At 56.7% G+C, this 15,817-nt stretch overlaps 1 protein-coding gene and 4 non-coding genes across 5 annotated transcripts; all 5 read left to right on the forward strand.

Moving 5' to 3' along the window:
* Positions 1-214: 214 nt before the first annotated feature.
* RPL3 (ribosomal protein L3) lies at positions 215-7,925 on the forward strand. The gene is made up of 10 exons (XM_025882047.2): positions 215-368; positions 1,355-1,547; positions 2,478-2,646; positions 3,352-3,487; positions 5,028-5,214; positions 5,746-5,906; positions 6,422-6,523; positions 6,976-7,071; positions 7,467-7,586; positions 7,822-7,925. The coding sequence occupies exons 1-10, from the start codon at positions 366-368 to the stop codon at positions 7,864-7,866; spliced, it is 1,212 nt and encodes a 403-aa protein (XP_025737832.1). The 5' UTR covers positions 215-365; the 3' UTR covers positions 7,867-7,925.
* Positions 857-920, forward strand: LOC112831559 (small nucleolar RNA SNORD43). The gene has a single exon (XR_003210180.1). It is a non-coding gene; the product is annotated as a small nucleolar RNA SNORD43 (small nucleolar RNA).
* On the forward strand, positions 3,297-3,351 carry LOC112831563 (small nucleolar RNA U82P). The gene has a single exon (XR_003210184.1). It is a non-coding gene; the product is annotated as a small nucleolar RNA U82P (small nucleolar RNA).
* LOC112831561 (small nucleolar RNA U83B) lies at positions 5,262-5,352 on the forward strand. Its single transcript, XR_003210182.1, has one exon. It is a non-coding gene; the product is annotated as a small nucleolar RNA U83B (small nucleolar RNA).
* LOC112831560 (small nucleolar RNA U83B) lies at positions 6,786-6,879 on the forward strand. The gene has a single exon (XR_003210181.1). It is a non-coding gene; the product is annotated as a small nucleolar RNA U83B (small nucleolar RNA).
* Positions 7,926-15,817: the final 7,892 nt, after the last annotated feature.

A 15,817-nucleotide genomic window follows, 5' to 3' on the forward strand; every position in this document is an offset into this window, starting at 1 on the left:
TATGAAAAAAAGACGCAGCTACTTAGCTTCAGCGGAACGGCGTCTTTCAGCAAATCTGGCAGCGACCTAGAGCCCTACGGCCGCCGCAGTCCCAATTCTCTGCCAGCGTTTCCGCGGCTCTTCACGAAGTTTGAACGCGGTCGCTCGCCGTAGTCTCTAATCCCCGCCCCCGAGGCTGACGTCCAGCTCCGAACGAACGCTAGGCGGGGACGAGCGTGCGTGGAAATGGCGGCCCTTACCCGCCCCACGACCCGGCGCTCACCGCGGGCGCGCGCTCGCACGCCGGAAGGGGCGGGCCCAGGCTGGGCTTTATAAATCGTTCGTTGAGCGCGGTCCGACCTCTACCGATAGCATTTGGCGGCGGGATGGTACGTGTCAGTATGGCGTTTTACTCTTTGTCGGCGCGGCGGTGCGGCTCAATCCGTGGCACATCGCCGCCATCTCAACTCGGCGGGCGCGGGGGGCCTGCTCCGGGAGCGCGGGAGACTTAGATCCACAGTGAGGCCTGTTTTCTGAAAACCGCGGAGGCCTGTGGTCGGCCTGGGGCTCGCCGGGCAGCGGCTGGCGAAGGCCGATGGGGCGGGCTCCGGTTTGGAGGCCCCGAGCCCGGAAATTTTCAAGCCACCGATCATTTCTCGAGCTCACCGGTTGAGTGTGAATCGAGATTGGAGTCCGTGAGCACATTGGTCAGGAGGACCTTGAGTGGGGGCGCTAGGCCCTGTTCGTGCTGACCGGGGGAGGTGCGGAAATCAGCGTAGCACGTGGGAGGGGAACCTGGGCTGGGGTTGCTGAGGCCTCGGGCTGAACTGGGCGGGACGTTGGTACCCCGTGTAAGGCCTCTGGAGTTCCCGGGAACCACAGATGATGAACTCTCTGACGGGCGGACAGAGACTCTGTGCTGATTGTCATGTTCTGATTTGGCTCCGTCGAGTTCTAGTGGCCTTCGGGTGTCCCTCTAGCGGGGGGAGGGGGAGCCTGTGGTGCCGTCTGCCACCTAGCTCCTGGTCCCAGCAGCCGTTTTGTGCTGACTTGATCCTAAAGCCACCTGTGGAGTGATTTTAAGGACATCACCTGGTGTGCTTTTGTCTTTATAGAGAAGAAAGGGGAGGGTACGTTTTCTCAGGTTAAAAAATGAGATTTTGTGGCAAAGATTCAAGTCATTTATTAGGCCGTGTGACCTTTTCTCAGAAGTGAACCCAGCCCAGCCTGTAAGCGTGTTTGTTAGCTGGGCCGCCGGTCTCCGGTGTGGACTACGCGTTGGGGCCGGTCCTTCCACCACTGAGGCAAAGCCGGGCATCAGAAGTGAGCTGCTTGTGACAGGTTTGAGTGCTAACGGTGATCCTTTTTCGCCCAGTCTCACAGGAAATTTTCCGCTCCCAGGCATGGGTCCCTGGGCTTCTTGCCTCGGAAACGCAGCAGCCGGCACCGTGGGAAGGTCAAGAGCTTCCCCAAGGATGACTCGTCCAAGCCTGTCCACCTCACAGCCTTCCTGGGCTACAAGGCTGGCATGACTCACATCGTTCGGGAGGTGGACAGGCCAGGATCCAGTGAGTACCAGCAGGACCCTTCACCCTGGTTGGGGGTGGTGGTGGTTAGGAGTGGAGGATGGGGGTGGACTGGACTGTAGTCGAAGGAGGACAGACCTTTTGACAGGATGGAAATCTCCATTAGGATTGGTTCCTACTAAGGGCTACAGGTGGCTGGCATTACTGCTTTAGGTGGGGGATGTATTGAAGTCAGAGCAGCGCGTGAGTAAATTCAAGAGCCACAGCGTAGAGCAGTATGCTAGTTGGTACCTGTGCACCTTAATCCAGAGCTTGAATGCTGCCCGTGTCCCTGGGTTACGAAGTGCAAAGGAGAAAAATCACTAAGTAAAACAGCACTGGTGGGGCGCCTGGGTGGCTCAGGTGGTTGGGCGTCTGCCTTCGGCTCAGGTCATGATCCCAGGGTCCTGGGATCGAGCCCCACATCTGGCTCCCTGCTCGGTGGGGAGCCTGCTTCTCCCTGTCCCTCTCCGGTATTCCCTCCACTTAAGCTCTCTGGCTCTCTCTGTCAAGTAAATAAATGAATAAAATCTTTAAAATAAAAAACACTGGTTAGTGAACCACATGGTACATGCTAATGTTGGTATTAAACATCTACGCTGAGCTCAGAGCTATTACCACAATCCATCATACTAAGTACTCTTGTATTATCTAGGTAATAAGGAATTTGCTTTTAGAGATTTGTGATGAGAACTGAAGCTGGACTGTTTGTCTTAAGAGTCCTGAAATTTTTTTGAGTTAGAATTTATAACGTATCTGGTAAGGACAGGCCTGGGAGTCCAGATTGGTGATAAGGCCCTATTTCCACAAAGTTGCTTGTTACCCGAAGCACGTTGCCCTCTTGACCTAAATGGGCATTTCACACAAGACACCGTGAATCCCTTGTGGGCGATTCTAGCCATCCCACTCAAGTCTGACTACTATTTTCGGCAGAGGTGAACAAGAAGGAAGTTGTGGAGGCTGTGACCATTGTGGAGACACCGCCCATGGTGGTAGTGGGCATCGTGGGCTACGTGGAAACCCCTCGAGGCCTCCGTACCTTTAAGACCATCTTTGCCGAGCACATCAGTGATGAATGCAAAAGGCGCTTCTATAAGAACTGGTAAGGGGATGGAGCACTTGGGTGGCTCAGTTAAGCGACTGCCTTCGGCTCCGGTCGTGATCCCAGAGTCCTGGGATCCTCAGCAGGAAGCCTGCTTCTCCCTCTCCCTCCCTCTGCTCATGTCCCTTCTCCTCAATCTCTGTCAAATAAATAAAATCTTCTGGTAAGGGGTGAGGAGGCTCTGGACCTAGGATTAGAGAAGGGAATGCCCTGTGTGGGCTTCTCTGTAGCAGGGGGAGAACTGCTCTGGTGTCTGGTTTAGTTGCTTCCTGAACAGAACAGTTCTGAGGACAGACCTTGAGCAGCACCTCTGGACCGTCACGTTCACCCTAGTGGGTGTTGGCTGAGGACTCCGTATTCAGTGTTCTCTTAGTTCTGGGAAGTATTGAGAGTCCGGTTAAAAACAGCACTGAAACTCACCCAGTCCTGCCTGGGAATGTGGTTGGGTTGATGGCTAAGCAGGAGCAAGAATTAGTGTGTACTTGAATGCTGTGACTTGAATTAATTCTGTGGACCTCTGCTCAGCTCCGCTCGGGTCTGCCCGATGAGCTCCATCCAGGCTCCGCTTGCCGGTGGAAAAGGCTCCTTAGAAGCCGGCAATGAGCCCCGTCCCCATGTGGTGCCAGTGTGCCTTCCGCTCACCCCTTGGAGGGGTGATGAAGGCCCGCACCCGGCCCCCTCCCCAACTCTGCTCTGCTCCTGAAGGCATAAGTCTAAGAAGAAGGCCTTCACCAAATACTGCAAGAAGTGGCAGGATGATGATGGCAAAAAGCAGCTGGAGAAGGACTTCAACAGCATGAAGAAGTACTGCCAGGTGATCCGGGTCATCGCCCACACCCAGGTGAGCACTCGACAAGGGGCGCAAAAGGAGGGCGACTGTCCCACTGCTTCAAGGTAACTACCTTGTGCTTACCTAGTTACCTGCTGAGTTGATCCTCAGCTCAAGCTGACTTTGAGCCAAGTCTCAGGATTTTAGAGGGTTGGTAAGACCGGTTCCGGTTCTCTAGGCTTGTCTGGATGGATGGGCATCCAGCGAGCAGGCTGCGGCGCCTGCGCGGTCGTTGATTTCTGGGGCCAGGCTAAGACTACTGTTGGTCTGAGAAAGCAGCCAGGGCTGCCTCCAGGCTGGTGGGTTGGTCGCTCTGTTGCCAGCAGAGGGCGCTGTGTCTCTATGGGCCTTGTATTAGGGAAACCATGCCCCATTTTATTTTATTTTTTTTATTTAATTTTTTTTTAAGATTTTATTTGAGAGAGAGAGAGCACATGAGAGGAGGGAGGGTTAGAGGGAGAAGCAGACTCCCTGCTGAGCAGGGAGCCCGATGCAGGACTTGATCCTGGAACTCCGGGATCATGACCTGAGCCGAAGGCAGTCGCCCAACCAACTGAGCCACCCAGGCACTCCAACTGTGCCCCATTTTAGAAAAAGTGGTGGAGGAACTGGTGACTCCTTCATGTTGGTTGTAAAATGCCTACCTGAAAACAGTAGTCAGTAGTAGGATGTTGGCCATTTGCGCTCAAATCTGACTTGATGCAAACGGAATGAGCCTTTTCCTGACTTGGTTAGAATGGCTACCTCATACGCTGTTGGCCTGAGCCATCATCCTGGGTTTACGTCCAATTCTTAAGTACTTCTTTTCCTTATGGTTAGCAATGATCATATCTACTTACATTTGTAGTATGTGTGTTACTGAAGAAAGTTCTGTAGAACAGCGCTGGGCTGCTCTTAATGAAAAGCTTTAGGCTTGACTTTCTTTTTTCCCCCTAATATTTGCAGCTTGTGCCCTTGGGTGCTGTTTCCACTCTCCCATGTTGTAAATGTCTTATTGACTGAGTAGACCAAGATAGGTAGCGTAAACCAGGGCAGTACCCCAAAGGGACCGGCCAAAAGCCTGCTGATGGGGAACATGGGGCTAGTTGGTCCTAGGATCTTGTCTCTGGTCTCCTTGTGTTGGCATGGCCCTTGTATGTCTGTTACGGATCAGCTCATCATGGTGAACTTGGGCATCAGAATTGAAGAGGGGAATTAGGGGAGCCTGGGTGGCTCAGTTGTTAAGCGTCTGCCTTTGGCTCAGGTCATGATCCCGGGGTCCTGGGATCGAGACCACATTGGGCCCTCCGCTTGGCGGGAAGCCTGCTTCTCCCTCTCCCATTCCCCCTGCTTGTGTTCCCCCTTAAACGCTGTCTCTGCCAAATAAATAAAAATCTTAAAATGAAAAGGGGAATTGTACCCAGTGGGGAGTTAGAACACAGGAAGGAGTCTTTTTTGCTGGTAGGGAGACTTGAGGTTCAGGGTTGCCAGACGGTTCTGCCCACCCTGAGTTTCCTTGCCGTGGAAGGAGAGCTCGAAGCTTGGGATCGAAGCTGTATCGATTCCCTCCTAGATGCGGCTGCTTCCTCTACGCCAGAAGAAGGCCCACCTCATGGAGATCCAGGTGAATGGAGGCACAGTGGCCGAGAAGCTGGACTGGGCCCGCGAGAGGCTGGAACAGCAGGTGCCTGTGAACCAAGTGTTTGGGCAAGACGAGATGATCGATGTCATTGGTGTTACCAAGGGCAAAGGCTACAAGGGTGAGCTTTGCGGTGGGCCAAGTTGTGATAAAACTTAGGTTTCAGGTCCAGATCTTTGAGGCTGTGGAATGTGCGCCTGGCACATGGCCTGAGTAAGATTCCAGAAACTTGCCTCACGGCCTGCCTTCCAAGAACAGCTGTGCGGTCAGGCGTGAGGGAAGTGTGGAGGACTGGGGGAGATCCCTCACCATCCATCTGCACCCTTAGCATTCGCAGCCCACCGCAGAAGACAGAGGGGACTGGGAAGTTGGCGGGGGGGCCTCTGCCGCTGAGGAACTTGGATGCTGTGAAGTGCATGTGGTCCCCTTCTAGTTCAGGGCTGATTCTCCAAGGCTTTTCGTTACAGGCTGAGAACAGGTTTATGTCTAGGCTTGTGGTCAACCTGAGGAAATATGAGGGGGGAGAGGACATTAAACCCGTGTGTCGAATGTTCTGTGTGTGCGCCACAAGTGGGTGAACTGGCCTTTGGTAGGAAAGGCGCCAGTGGCACGAGTGCCAGATGCCCCGGTGATAAGCTCGCGTCTCTTCCAGGGGTCACCAGCCGCTGGCACACTAAGAAGCTACCCCGCAAGACCCACCGGGGCCTGCGCAAGGTTGCCTGTATTGGGGCATGGCACCCTGCCCGAGTGGCGTTCTCTGTGGCTCGGGCTGGGCAGAAAGGCTACCATCACCGCACTGAGATCAACAAGAAGGTGAGGTGCCAAGGGGGCTCTTGTGGAGACTGATGCTGGGAAGGGAAAGACGAGTCCTGGGTTGGGAGTGTGGTTTCCGGTTCCTGTTAGCGCTGCTGCGGTGGGGGAGCTTCTGGAATGCATGTGGACTGGAGGTGCTCATCTTGTCTGATGGGCACGGTTTGGGTTCTTGGGTGGCATATGTAAGGTGTCATCAAAGGTGGTTCTGGTACGGCTGACTTGGAGTGACCCAGGATGAGAGCCTTGTCTGTCCCTTCCTTTGCCTGTGTGCATTGTTTCAGCCAAGTGGCAGTATCTTCAGGCCCAGCCGGTTTTTCTTTCTGCCACCAGGCTGGGATCCCCCGTACAGGGACTGGTAGCTGCTTTCCATCCAGAGTCCTTTGTTGGTTAACCCACTACTGAGCTGAGGGTTACCTGCCCCTGTTGGCTGGCTGTCCTGCAGCCAGCCTTTTGTCTAGGGACACGTGAGCCTGTTCCCCTCTCAGTGTTAAAGTGTTCATTCTTTCACTTCTTAGATCTATAAGATTGGCCAGGGCTACCTCATCAAGGATGGCAAACTGATCAAGAACAATGCTTCCACGGATTACGATCTGTCTGACAAGAGCATCAATCCTCTGGTGAGTAATCAGAGTTGTCGTCTCAAAGCCTCTAGGGCCTTGGCTCTGGCAGGGATTTCCCCTCATGCCGTGTGCATTTGCACCCGGCCTTGCCTGTGGGGTGGGACCCTAGTGCTCCTGGGTTCTGGCTGATGCATGGAGGTCAGGTTTCCAGAGCTTGTTAACTGTCCCCTGCACAGACCGCACCCAGCTGTCTGTTCCTTGTAAATGCCGGGTCTTCCACTGGTGGGGCTGGCTGGTGAGAAGTAGGGTCTCAGACCCAGCTGTTCAGTGATGAGGCTCTGGAATGAGCGCTGGGCACAGCGCCCGAGTCAGACTGCGGAAACATTCCTTGCTGCCTTCCTTCTGAGAACAGCCTGGCCGTTGTCGGGCGGCAGACCACCTGAACCTGAAGGGGTCGTTCATGTGTATTGTCTGTGCTTGATCTGACCTGGTGCCTTGGTTTCTTCCAGGGCGGCTTTGTCCACTATGGTGAAGTGACCAATGACTTTGTCATGCTGAAAGGCTGTGTGGTGGGAACCAAGAAGCGAGTGCTTACTCTCCGCAAGGTGAGGCCAGGGCCCTTCTCCGCAGTCGGGGCGGGTAGGCAGGAGCTCGGCCCTCCAGCAGGGGGGTAGTGATGGGTAACAGCGGAACATAGTGCCCGCACTTTGTGGAGGAGAGTTCAAAGGAAAAGGGGGGGCTTGCCACTCCAGCAACAGCTTTGAAGTCCTGGGAGGAGGAAATTCCCAGTCGGGCTTGGCCCAGCTGTTTGCTGTGCTTGCGTTGTTTGCTCAGTCTGGCGGCAGAGTGAGATCCTTGGGTAAACCAGCTAGCCAGGAGGTGTTGCGGGAGGGGCTGAGTGAGGTTGTGGATCCTCTGCCCTCTGCTGAGGGGGCCTGGGAACCAAGAGGCAGAGGACGGCCCAGCTCTTGGAAACTAACCTTCCGCTCTTGGCCCATAGTCCTTGCTGGTGCAGACCAAGCGGCGGGCCCTGGAGAAGATTGACCTGAAGTTCATTGACACCACCTCCAAGTTTGGCCACGGCCGATTCCAGACAGTGGAGGAGAAGAAAGCATTCATGGTGAGCACCCCGACCTGGGGTTGGGATAGTTCCCAGTTGATGTCCCCTGTCAGCCTGCTACCTGCCCATCTGGTGCTGGTGCAGAAGGACACAGCTGGGCTGGCTCCTGGAGGTCCTGAGCTTGTGTGTGCACTGGGAACCCACGCAGAGTCCCTGGTCCCCTTGGAGTGTGGGGTATTCTTCGTGCCCAGCTGCTTTCCTCCCTCTGACCTTGCCCCCTGTCCTCGCTCCACAGGGACCACTTAAGAAAGACCGAATTGCAAAGGAAGAAGGAGCTTAATAGCGGGAGCAGATTGTGCAGCTGGTGGATCTCAATAAACATTATTTTCCAGTGATTTCTGTCTCTGGTTTTGCTTGTGTGTTGTGGCCCCTGCCGCTGAGGCCACAGGGGACTCACTGTTCTCAGAGATGTTGCCCTTGGCCTCTGGGCTTTGCCAGAGGGTCTCCTTTTCCCCCTACCGCTTGTCTGGCTCAGGCCTGGAGCAGATGGGGTGTAAGGGGGGTGCTCAGAGCTGCGCCCCAGTCTGCCCCTGGACTGTCGAAGCCGGGCCGGAGCAGCGGGCTTTGTGCAGGTGCACGTGTGCCCAGGTGAGAGCGGGCTCTGCTGTAGAGCTCGTGTGTTTGCACAGCGTGGGTGGCAGCCCAGTGGGAAGGAGGCTGAGGATTTCATGTTCCCTGTGGTCTTTAGATTTGCTGATGGGCATGGCAGGACCAACCCTGCTCTGTTGAGAGAGTAAATAATTTAGTCACTAATCCACATAGGATTGGGTTCCAGTGATGGCTTGTTTGCCATGTGACACTGGGGGAGGGTGGGCTTGCTGGGCAGAGGCACGTGGGCCTGCTGGGACCCTGGAGTGCTGACACTGGTTTGGAGCTCCCCCAGCTTTGTCACACAGGTTGGGGACATGAGCACACAGGTGAGATTCGGCCAGCTGGTGAAGCCATCAGGCCCCTTTTCCATTCTGGAATGGAATGGTTTAGTCTCCGCCCTGTGCTCTATTGACCAGCAAATTGGGCATCTACTGTCCTCTGGGTTTGGGGACCTGTAGTGCTGCTGAGCACCTTGGCCTCTCCACTCTGAATGTCCTGGCCTCAGATTTCGGACTGACTTGGCCGTAATCCTGGCATTCCGGGTGTCCCGATGCTCTTAGGGATTCTGCTAAGCCCATCCCCAGTCAGAGCTGCCTCACACAGCCTTTGGTTACGTAGCGTGTTTCTTGCCTCTGACCCCTTGAGACTGCAGCTGGGGCAGCTCTGGGTGCTCCCAGCCCAGCCGTGAGCCACTGTCCCACCTGGTTCTGACGCCCTCTGCAGTGGTGGTGCTAGCTGGGGATGGGCTGGTGCTGTGGATGTGGTGCTAGGCCAAGTACATTCGAGGTGGCCCAAGTTGTCCCTCTGGTTCCCAGTTAGCATGGTGCCCACAGTGAGTGGGGTGAAGTCCTAATGCCCAGGTTGGAAGCCCACAACAGGTTGCTAAAATTAAGACAAGGGCCCTGAGACAGGCAGGGTGAGGTCTGGGATGTACAGATGAGTCCCAAGCTGGGGCCCCTCCCATGATGTCTTCTGCCCAGCATTTCTGGAGCCCCCCTCCTGAGCTCTGGGGGAGTGGGCTTCAAAGCCCGCTCTGGGCTAATGCAAAGGACCTGTTGGCTGCCGCCGTGCCTCCTAACCTTGGGTCCTCCGGATCCTGATTCTGGAGTGGCTGGAGCTGCACTTCAGGCCCTGGCCGCCAGGGGGTGAGTGGGCAGCATCCTGCCGGAGGAGGGGCCCAGGGCTTCATTCTAGGCTTTGGAGAGGGCAGTTATCCCTCTCGCCCTTCCTACCAGGGTCTCCTCACCAGGATTCCCCATGGTCTTGGGGGTCAGGCCCACAGGCAGAAGGGTCAGCACATGGTCCAAGGCCACCAGGCTCCTCTGGCAGAGCCAGGCATGGGACCTGGGCTCTGCCTCTGTGGGATTCTCTTGTCAGTCCCCACCCAGTCCAGCTTCTGGAGAGGACACTGAGCTGGGCGGGAGGCCCGCCCTCATCCCCTTGGCCACAGCCTGGGGGGTTCCCCACTACCCTTAGACCAGCCCTGGAGCCCACCTGCCCACCCAGCCCAGGTAGGAGGGGTTTTGCGGGTCAGAGATGTCCTCGCTGGCCCTTGCTCCCTGTCCAGGGCTCTGCTCAGTCATGGGCATGGCCAGAATGATGGGATGTGGGGTCTAAGGCTTGCTCCTAAGGGCAGGAAGGAATATTCTGTGTGCCTTCAGGCTGAGGACTGCACACAAGCATCCAGCACCACAGATACACCTCCAGGTGATGGGCTCACCACGCCCTTCTCTGTCCCCACACGTGTGACACGTACACAGCTCTTTTCAGGGGCTGGCTTACTTGATAGGGGCGAGCCCTTGGCTGTTGACCATACCCTCCTGTTCCCATCCTCTTTGTTTCTGCCTGCCCCCAGCTAGTGAGTGACCTTGAGCAGTTCCGAGCCTCAGCCTCATCTGGTGGTGACTCACCTCCTCAGCGGTGTTAGTGGGACCAAATGAGCAAGACCGCCCCAGCGGGGGCACAGGACAGCTGACGTTGTTAGGACGAATAATAGGGTTTCCTGGGGGGCAGTGGGAAAGGCCAACCACACGTGTGTGGGGTCAGCTGCACTCACTCAAATCCTGAGCACCTGCTACGGACACAGCACTCCTCCAGCTGCTGGGGGAACAGTGGGCAACTCAACCGCCCTACTCCCCAGAAGCTGATCGAGGTGGGTGCGCAGACAGTAAACACAAGTAAACAAGACAGTTTTAGAAGTGTTGGATGTGGGGCGCCTGGGTGGCTCAGTTGGTAAGTGTCTGCCTTCTGCTTGGGTCATGATCCCAGGGTCCTGGGATCGAGCCCTGCGTCAGGCTCCCAGGGAGTCTGCTTCTCCCTCTCCCTCTGCCTCTCCCCTCTGATGGTGCTCTCTCCCCTCTCTCAAATAAAATCTTTAAAACAACAACAACAACAAAAAAAAAAACGATGGATGCCTTGAGGAAATAAAATAGGCCAGTGGGCTACAGAGTGATGGGGGGCCGCTCTGAGACAGAGTGTAAAGGATCCAACCAGAGTGAGCTCTACAGAGCGGACACCCCCCCCCCGAGCAGAACAGCAGGTGCAAAGGCCCTGAGGTAGGGGAGACTTCCGTGCTTGGATTTGAACTCCCAAGGGAGGCAGGTCCGTGAAGGTGGGACTGGGTCCTCACTGCCTACCTAGCCGGGGCCTGGCATACGGTAGGTGCTCAGTAAACTTTCCCTGCTTCGGGGACCCGCCCGTATTCGTTTGTGTGTCTGGGTGCCCCAGCCAGGGGTCTCCAGGCATTGCTGTGGGCCCACGGTGGGTGGAGCAGCCGTGTCTGTCTCCCTAATCTGTGCCTGCACGTGTCACTGAGGGTGCTTCTCTGAGGGTCTGTCACTGTGCGCTTCCTGTCACCAGAACCCCCAGACAGGCCTCGCTGGAATCCTGCAGTGACAGAACAAGGAGTCTCATTCCATTCCTCCTGGGGAAAAAAAAAAAAAAAAAGAAAGAAAGAAAGAAAGAAAAGAAAATACCTGCTGGGAATTTCTGAGCAAGTGGGAACAGGGAGGTGGCAGGAGCCACCATTGCCTTAAAAGGCACGACAGAGCCAGTGACTTCGCTGAGCTCATCTGGGGATGGCTGTGGAGGGTGGAGGGGTGGGGAGCTGGCTGCACCTCCCAGGCTCACCCCCAAGCTACGCGGCCCTCTCCCCCCGGATCCCAGTGGGATCCTTGCCGGCAGAGGCTGCACTGCTGGGCCTTCTCTCCTCCTGTCCCCAAGCCCCGACCCCACCCCTGGGAGCCCACCCCTGCGCTCCCAGGGGCCTCGCCCTCCTCCCATCGGCTCTCAGCACACAGCTACTTGTCCGAAGCTCCCATGGGTCCCTGCCCGCCCTCCATGTGGTGTCGCACTGCATAGGCTGGTACTTGAGACTTGCCGACCTCTCCAGCATCACGTCCCTTCGGGGCCAGACTCCTGGCCTGGTCCCAGGAGCCCAGGAGCTTTCCCTGCCCCTTCAGCGGCAGGCTCAGGGGGCTGGGCTGGGGCCGGACCCAGACTCCGTAGGAAGCAGGAAATAACAGCCCTGGGCTTGGAAGTGAGGGAGGCGGCCTCCAGGAACCTTCCAGGGCCTACGAACACATCAGAACAACGAAAATGCAGAATCCTGACCATGTCCCATCTGTCAGTCCCCCGGACCTGGGACACAACGCTGCCCAGGGCCCAAGCTCAGCAGCCCCTCCCACGGACGTTGCCTCTAGGGGGGCACTGCCTGGTGGGGCAGGTGGCACTAGCTGTGAATACCTTACTCCTCGCAGGCACTACACACCCAGACTCCGGCTCCAGGATCAGCTCTTGCGGCAGCTTCTCTTACTACCCCATTTTGCAGAGGAGAAACCGAGGCTCAGAGAGGTTGGGCAGCTTGCCCAAGGGCACAGAGTGGATAACTAGGAGGGCTGGGATTTGAGGCCTGGCATCTTTTCGCCCTGACCTGATGCTCCCGGGGGGCCATTTCAGCTTAGGGGAAGAAGGACTAGAGTGCTCATTTGTGCTAGATCCTCTCAGAGTTACTTCCATCTTTACAACCAGCATTCCCGTTGTACAGATGGGAAACTGGGGGTCCAGAGAGATTCAGGGAATCCTGCGAGGTCACAGAGCTGGACCGTGTTCTGCCGGGCATCTGACATGCTGTCTCCCTGTGGGATTGTCACAGCCCCGGGAGCGGGGAGCTGGGGCTCTTGTTATCACTCCTGTTTTTGCAATGAGAAAATACAAGTTGGGTAACGGCCCCTCGCGTGGGACTCTCCGGAGTGGATTCAAGTGCAGGCTCCAGAAACCCAGCTCCCACCCCCGTGCCCTGCTGCCCTCGTGGAGTAGGTGCCTGGAGGCTGCAGGTGAGGAAGGGGCGGGGCAGCGCTTCCCAGCAGCACCTGCAGCGCCACGGTCCCTTTGTCCCCCCCCAGCACCCCCCCCAGACCCCCAGCATGGGCCTTGACGGATGGGAGCGCGGGGGATGCTGCCTGCAGCGCGGCGGCACACAGGTGGGGGCCCTGGCCCCGCAGCTGGCCCCCGGGCCCCCAGGCTTCATATGACTATGGAGAAGTGGCCCTCCCCACTGGCTGCCGCCCGAGCCCCAGCAGCACGCAGAGGAAAAGGGCTCTGAGAGAAGACGCTAAAGATAGCCGGCTCGCCACTTCCCCATCCTCGCGGGCCACCACCTCGGCCCCGATGGCTCCCAGCCAGCCCCCGCCCTGTGGCAGGCCACTCCTCAGAGCCCGGTCGCCTGGCCAGGGGCACAACACAGGGACCCAGGCAATGGTCACCCTGGGAAGACTCTCTGGGTACAGGCGCCGGGCCGGGGAGGGATGTGCCTTGTGCCGCTCAGACAATCCCCTCGACAGGAGGCGGGGTGCTATCGTCACACCCCCTTTGAACCATGGACACACCTTGACACTGACACAACTACACCATTTCCATCAAGGCTGGGCCCGTGACCACACTGGCGTGATAACCCTGGGGCCCACCAGGACACATGCCACCACTCATCCATCTGTGTGTCTGTCTCCACCTTCTTGGAAGTATTTATACCAGGGAAATCCATAAACACTACAAATCAGGGCGTTTCTTCCAGAGAGCTGGTTGTTAAACACTGGCCAGCACACCACCGCCTTCAACCTTCGGCTCTCCTGCTGGCTGAACCCAACGGGAAGCCAGCAGAGACGCTGGGTTGAGGCTGTCCTCAGAGGTGGCCCCAGACGTCAGTGTCCTGGGGCGCAGAGCAGGGGGTGGAGGGTGGACGGAGGCTTTCGAGGGACAAGCACAGGGATCCAGCACTGTGCCTAGCACTTTGCTCCTGGGACCAGCACTATCTAAAGCCTTGAACATTTATATTCAATCAAGGCAGCCTGTCCCCTGCTCAAAAGCTTTCCATGGCTTTTCCGTGACAGCCCTCTGAGGGCCACAGTGAAGATTCAACAGGATCAGGTGGAGGATGTGCTCCACTTGGCTCCTGGCACGGAGTCCTCGCTGGACGTCTGGCCTGCGCTCCCTGTCAGTAAATCCTGAATGTGTGGACAGCCCTGTGAATAGGCAATATTACTTCCATTTCACAGACGGTAACACCAGGGCTTGGAGAAGGCAGCTGACCCACAGGGCTCTGCCCAGTCTGGTTCCCAAAGCCCGCTAAGCTGGAGGTGACAACTGACAGCCCAAGGGCCAAATCGGCCCACAGCTGTTTGGTGTGGCCCTCCGAGTGAGCTTGTTTCACGCGAGGCTTTGAATTCCGGAGTTCACAGCTCTGCTTTTATCTTTAAAATCCTGATCGACAGCACAAACCTGGAAGCCATCTGAAGGTCCAGTGGCCCGAGAGGCGCTAACAAGACGTGTGGCCTCCCTGGGCCCGGGAGCTCCATGCAGCGGGCAGATGAAGGAGCTCCTGGGCACCTGGGCCGCCCAGCAGAAGAGCCACCTGGAGGGATTCTGTGATATGGAGGCCGCCTTCACATTTCCTTCGGTCTGGGTGAAAGATTTGATAATCCGTTTAAAAAGGCAATTGGTAAATCTGATCCGTGCTGGCTGCACGGTGTCCTGGACAGCGACCAGGCTGGCTATGGGGGCGGCCCAGCTCTTGTCTCTGCTCCCCCTGACGCCTCGGCCTGGGCTTCCGTTTCCTCACCTGAAGCATCGGGTCTCAGGGAGGGATGATTTCTCAACGCCCTTTCAGCTCTGAGGCTGGGACTCAGAAGACCAAAGGCCAGTGCAGAGCGTGGAGAGAGACTTCATGGGCTGTAGCAATCAGGGAGGGCTTTCCGAAAGAGGGAGGCTTGAGATGAGCTGTGAAGGCTGAGCAATACCCTGCCCACGGCTAACCTGAATGGAATGGATGGTTCTGGAAGGGTGGGAAAGCACAATTCAAAAGAGTGAGCTTCTGATGGAGAAATGTCAGGCACAGCAAGTAGAGGGGGGTTTGGGAGGTCTTCCCTGAGACCCTCCATTGCACCAGGGGGCCCCAGTTCTCCAGACCACAATGGGGTGGGTGGGGGCGGGGAAGTTGCCCCCCATGGTCCACCCATGCACTGTGTCCCAGGCACCACATCTGACACTTGCCAAGCATTGGCTCACTTACTCCTTCCATCTACAGGAGACAGGCACTAGGAGGACCCCCATTTCACAGAAGAGGAATTTGGGCTTGACCCACAGGCTCCTCTGGGCCCCTTTACCTGGAGGAGCAAATAGGGAGGAAGCCTTTCATAGAAGCAGGTGGCTTCTGCACAGGCTGTTCCCCTGCCGGGAATGCTTTTCCCTCTTTTCTGCAGGGGGCAGTCCCAACTTGCCCTTCTGGGCTGGGCTCCGAATGTCACGTCCTCCTGGAAGCCTCCACAGACAACCCCCCCGCATCAGAGTGCCCTAATGCTGGTTCTTCCTGCTGTCTCAGCTTCTCCCTCACCACCTCTCACGATGGCCATCACATTATCATCAATTCTTGCTGCTTTTGGCTCTGTGTCCAACTTCCCCCAGCCGGACAGCATCCTCCTGTGTCTGTTCTGCTCTTCTTGTGCCCCATGCACCCAGCAAGTGCCGAGCACATAGTAGGTGTTCCATACAATAAATACCTGTTGAATAACCAGCTGACTGAAGGCGAGAATGAACACGCGAATTGAAGAATGAAGCGGTTTTGCCAGGGTCACCCAGACGGTCAGGGCCGCGTGGCCGTGGTGGAACCCGGGGGGTTCTTGCCCTCCGTCTGTCTTCCCCGCTTCCATTCGGGAGGCTCATGTCTATTCTCCACTCAGCAGCCAGAGTGATCCTGTTAAAGCCCCCGTCGAACGACACCCCTCAATGCAGAGTCTCCACTTTAGGAGAGGAACAGGGCTGTGGGGTGCCGGCTGCACAATGTGAGTGAATTTAATTCCGCTAGTGTACACTTAAAAATCCTTAAAATGGTAAATTTTATGTGATGTGGATTTTACCACAATAATAAGACAATGTGCCTCCCTTCTCGGCTCCAAACCCTGCATAGCTCCCATCGGATGCAGAGTACCAGCCCCAGTCACCCCAGTGCCCAGTTCCTGACCTCACCTCCCTCTCTCCCCACACTCCTCCATGCCACACTAGCCTCCTCTGTTCCTCTCATGGTAGGCGCACTGCTCCCTCAGGGCCTTTGCACCGGCTCTCCCCTTGTCCTGGAATGCTCCTCCTCT

The sequence above is a fragment of the Callorhinus ursinus genome, unplaced genomic scaffold, assembly GCF_003265705.2.
Source record: "Callorhinus ursinus isolate GAN/ISIS: 27379988/994484 unplaced genomic scaffold, GSC_fseal_2.0 scaffold48, whole genome shotgun sequence".
Taxonomy (NCBI): domain Eukaryota; kingdom Metazoa; phylum Chordata; class Mammalia; order Carnivora; family Otariidae; genus Callorhinus; species Callorhinus ursinus.

Coding starts and splice junctions, on each gene's coding strand:
- RPL3 (XM_025882047.2), top strand. Junction 3,488..5,027: donor GGGTCATCGCCCACACCCAG/GTGAGCACTCGA, acceptor ATTCCCTCCTAG/ATGCGGCTGCTTCCTCTACG. Junction 5,907..6,421: donor GCACTGAGATCAACAAGAAG/GTGAGGTGCCAA, acceptor TTCACTTCTTAG/ATCTATAAGATTGGCCAGGG.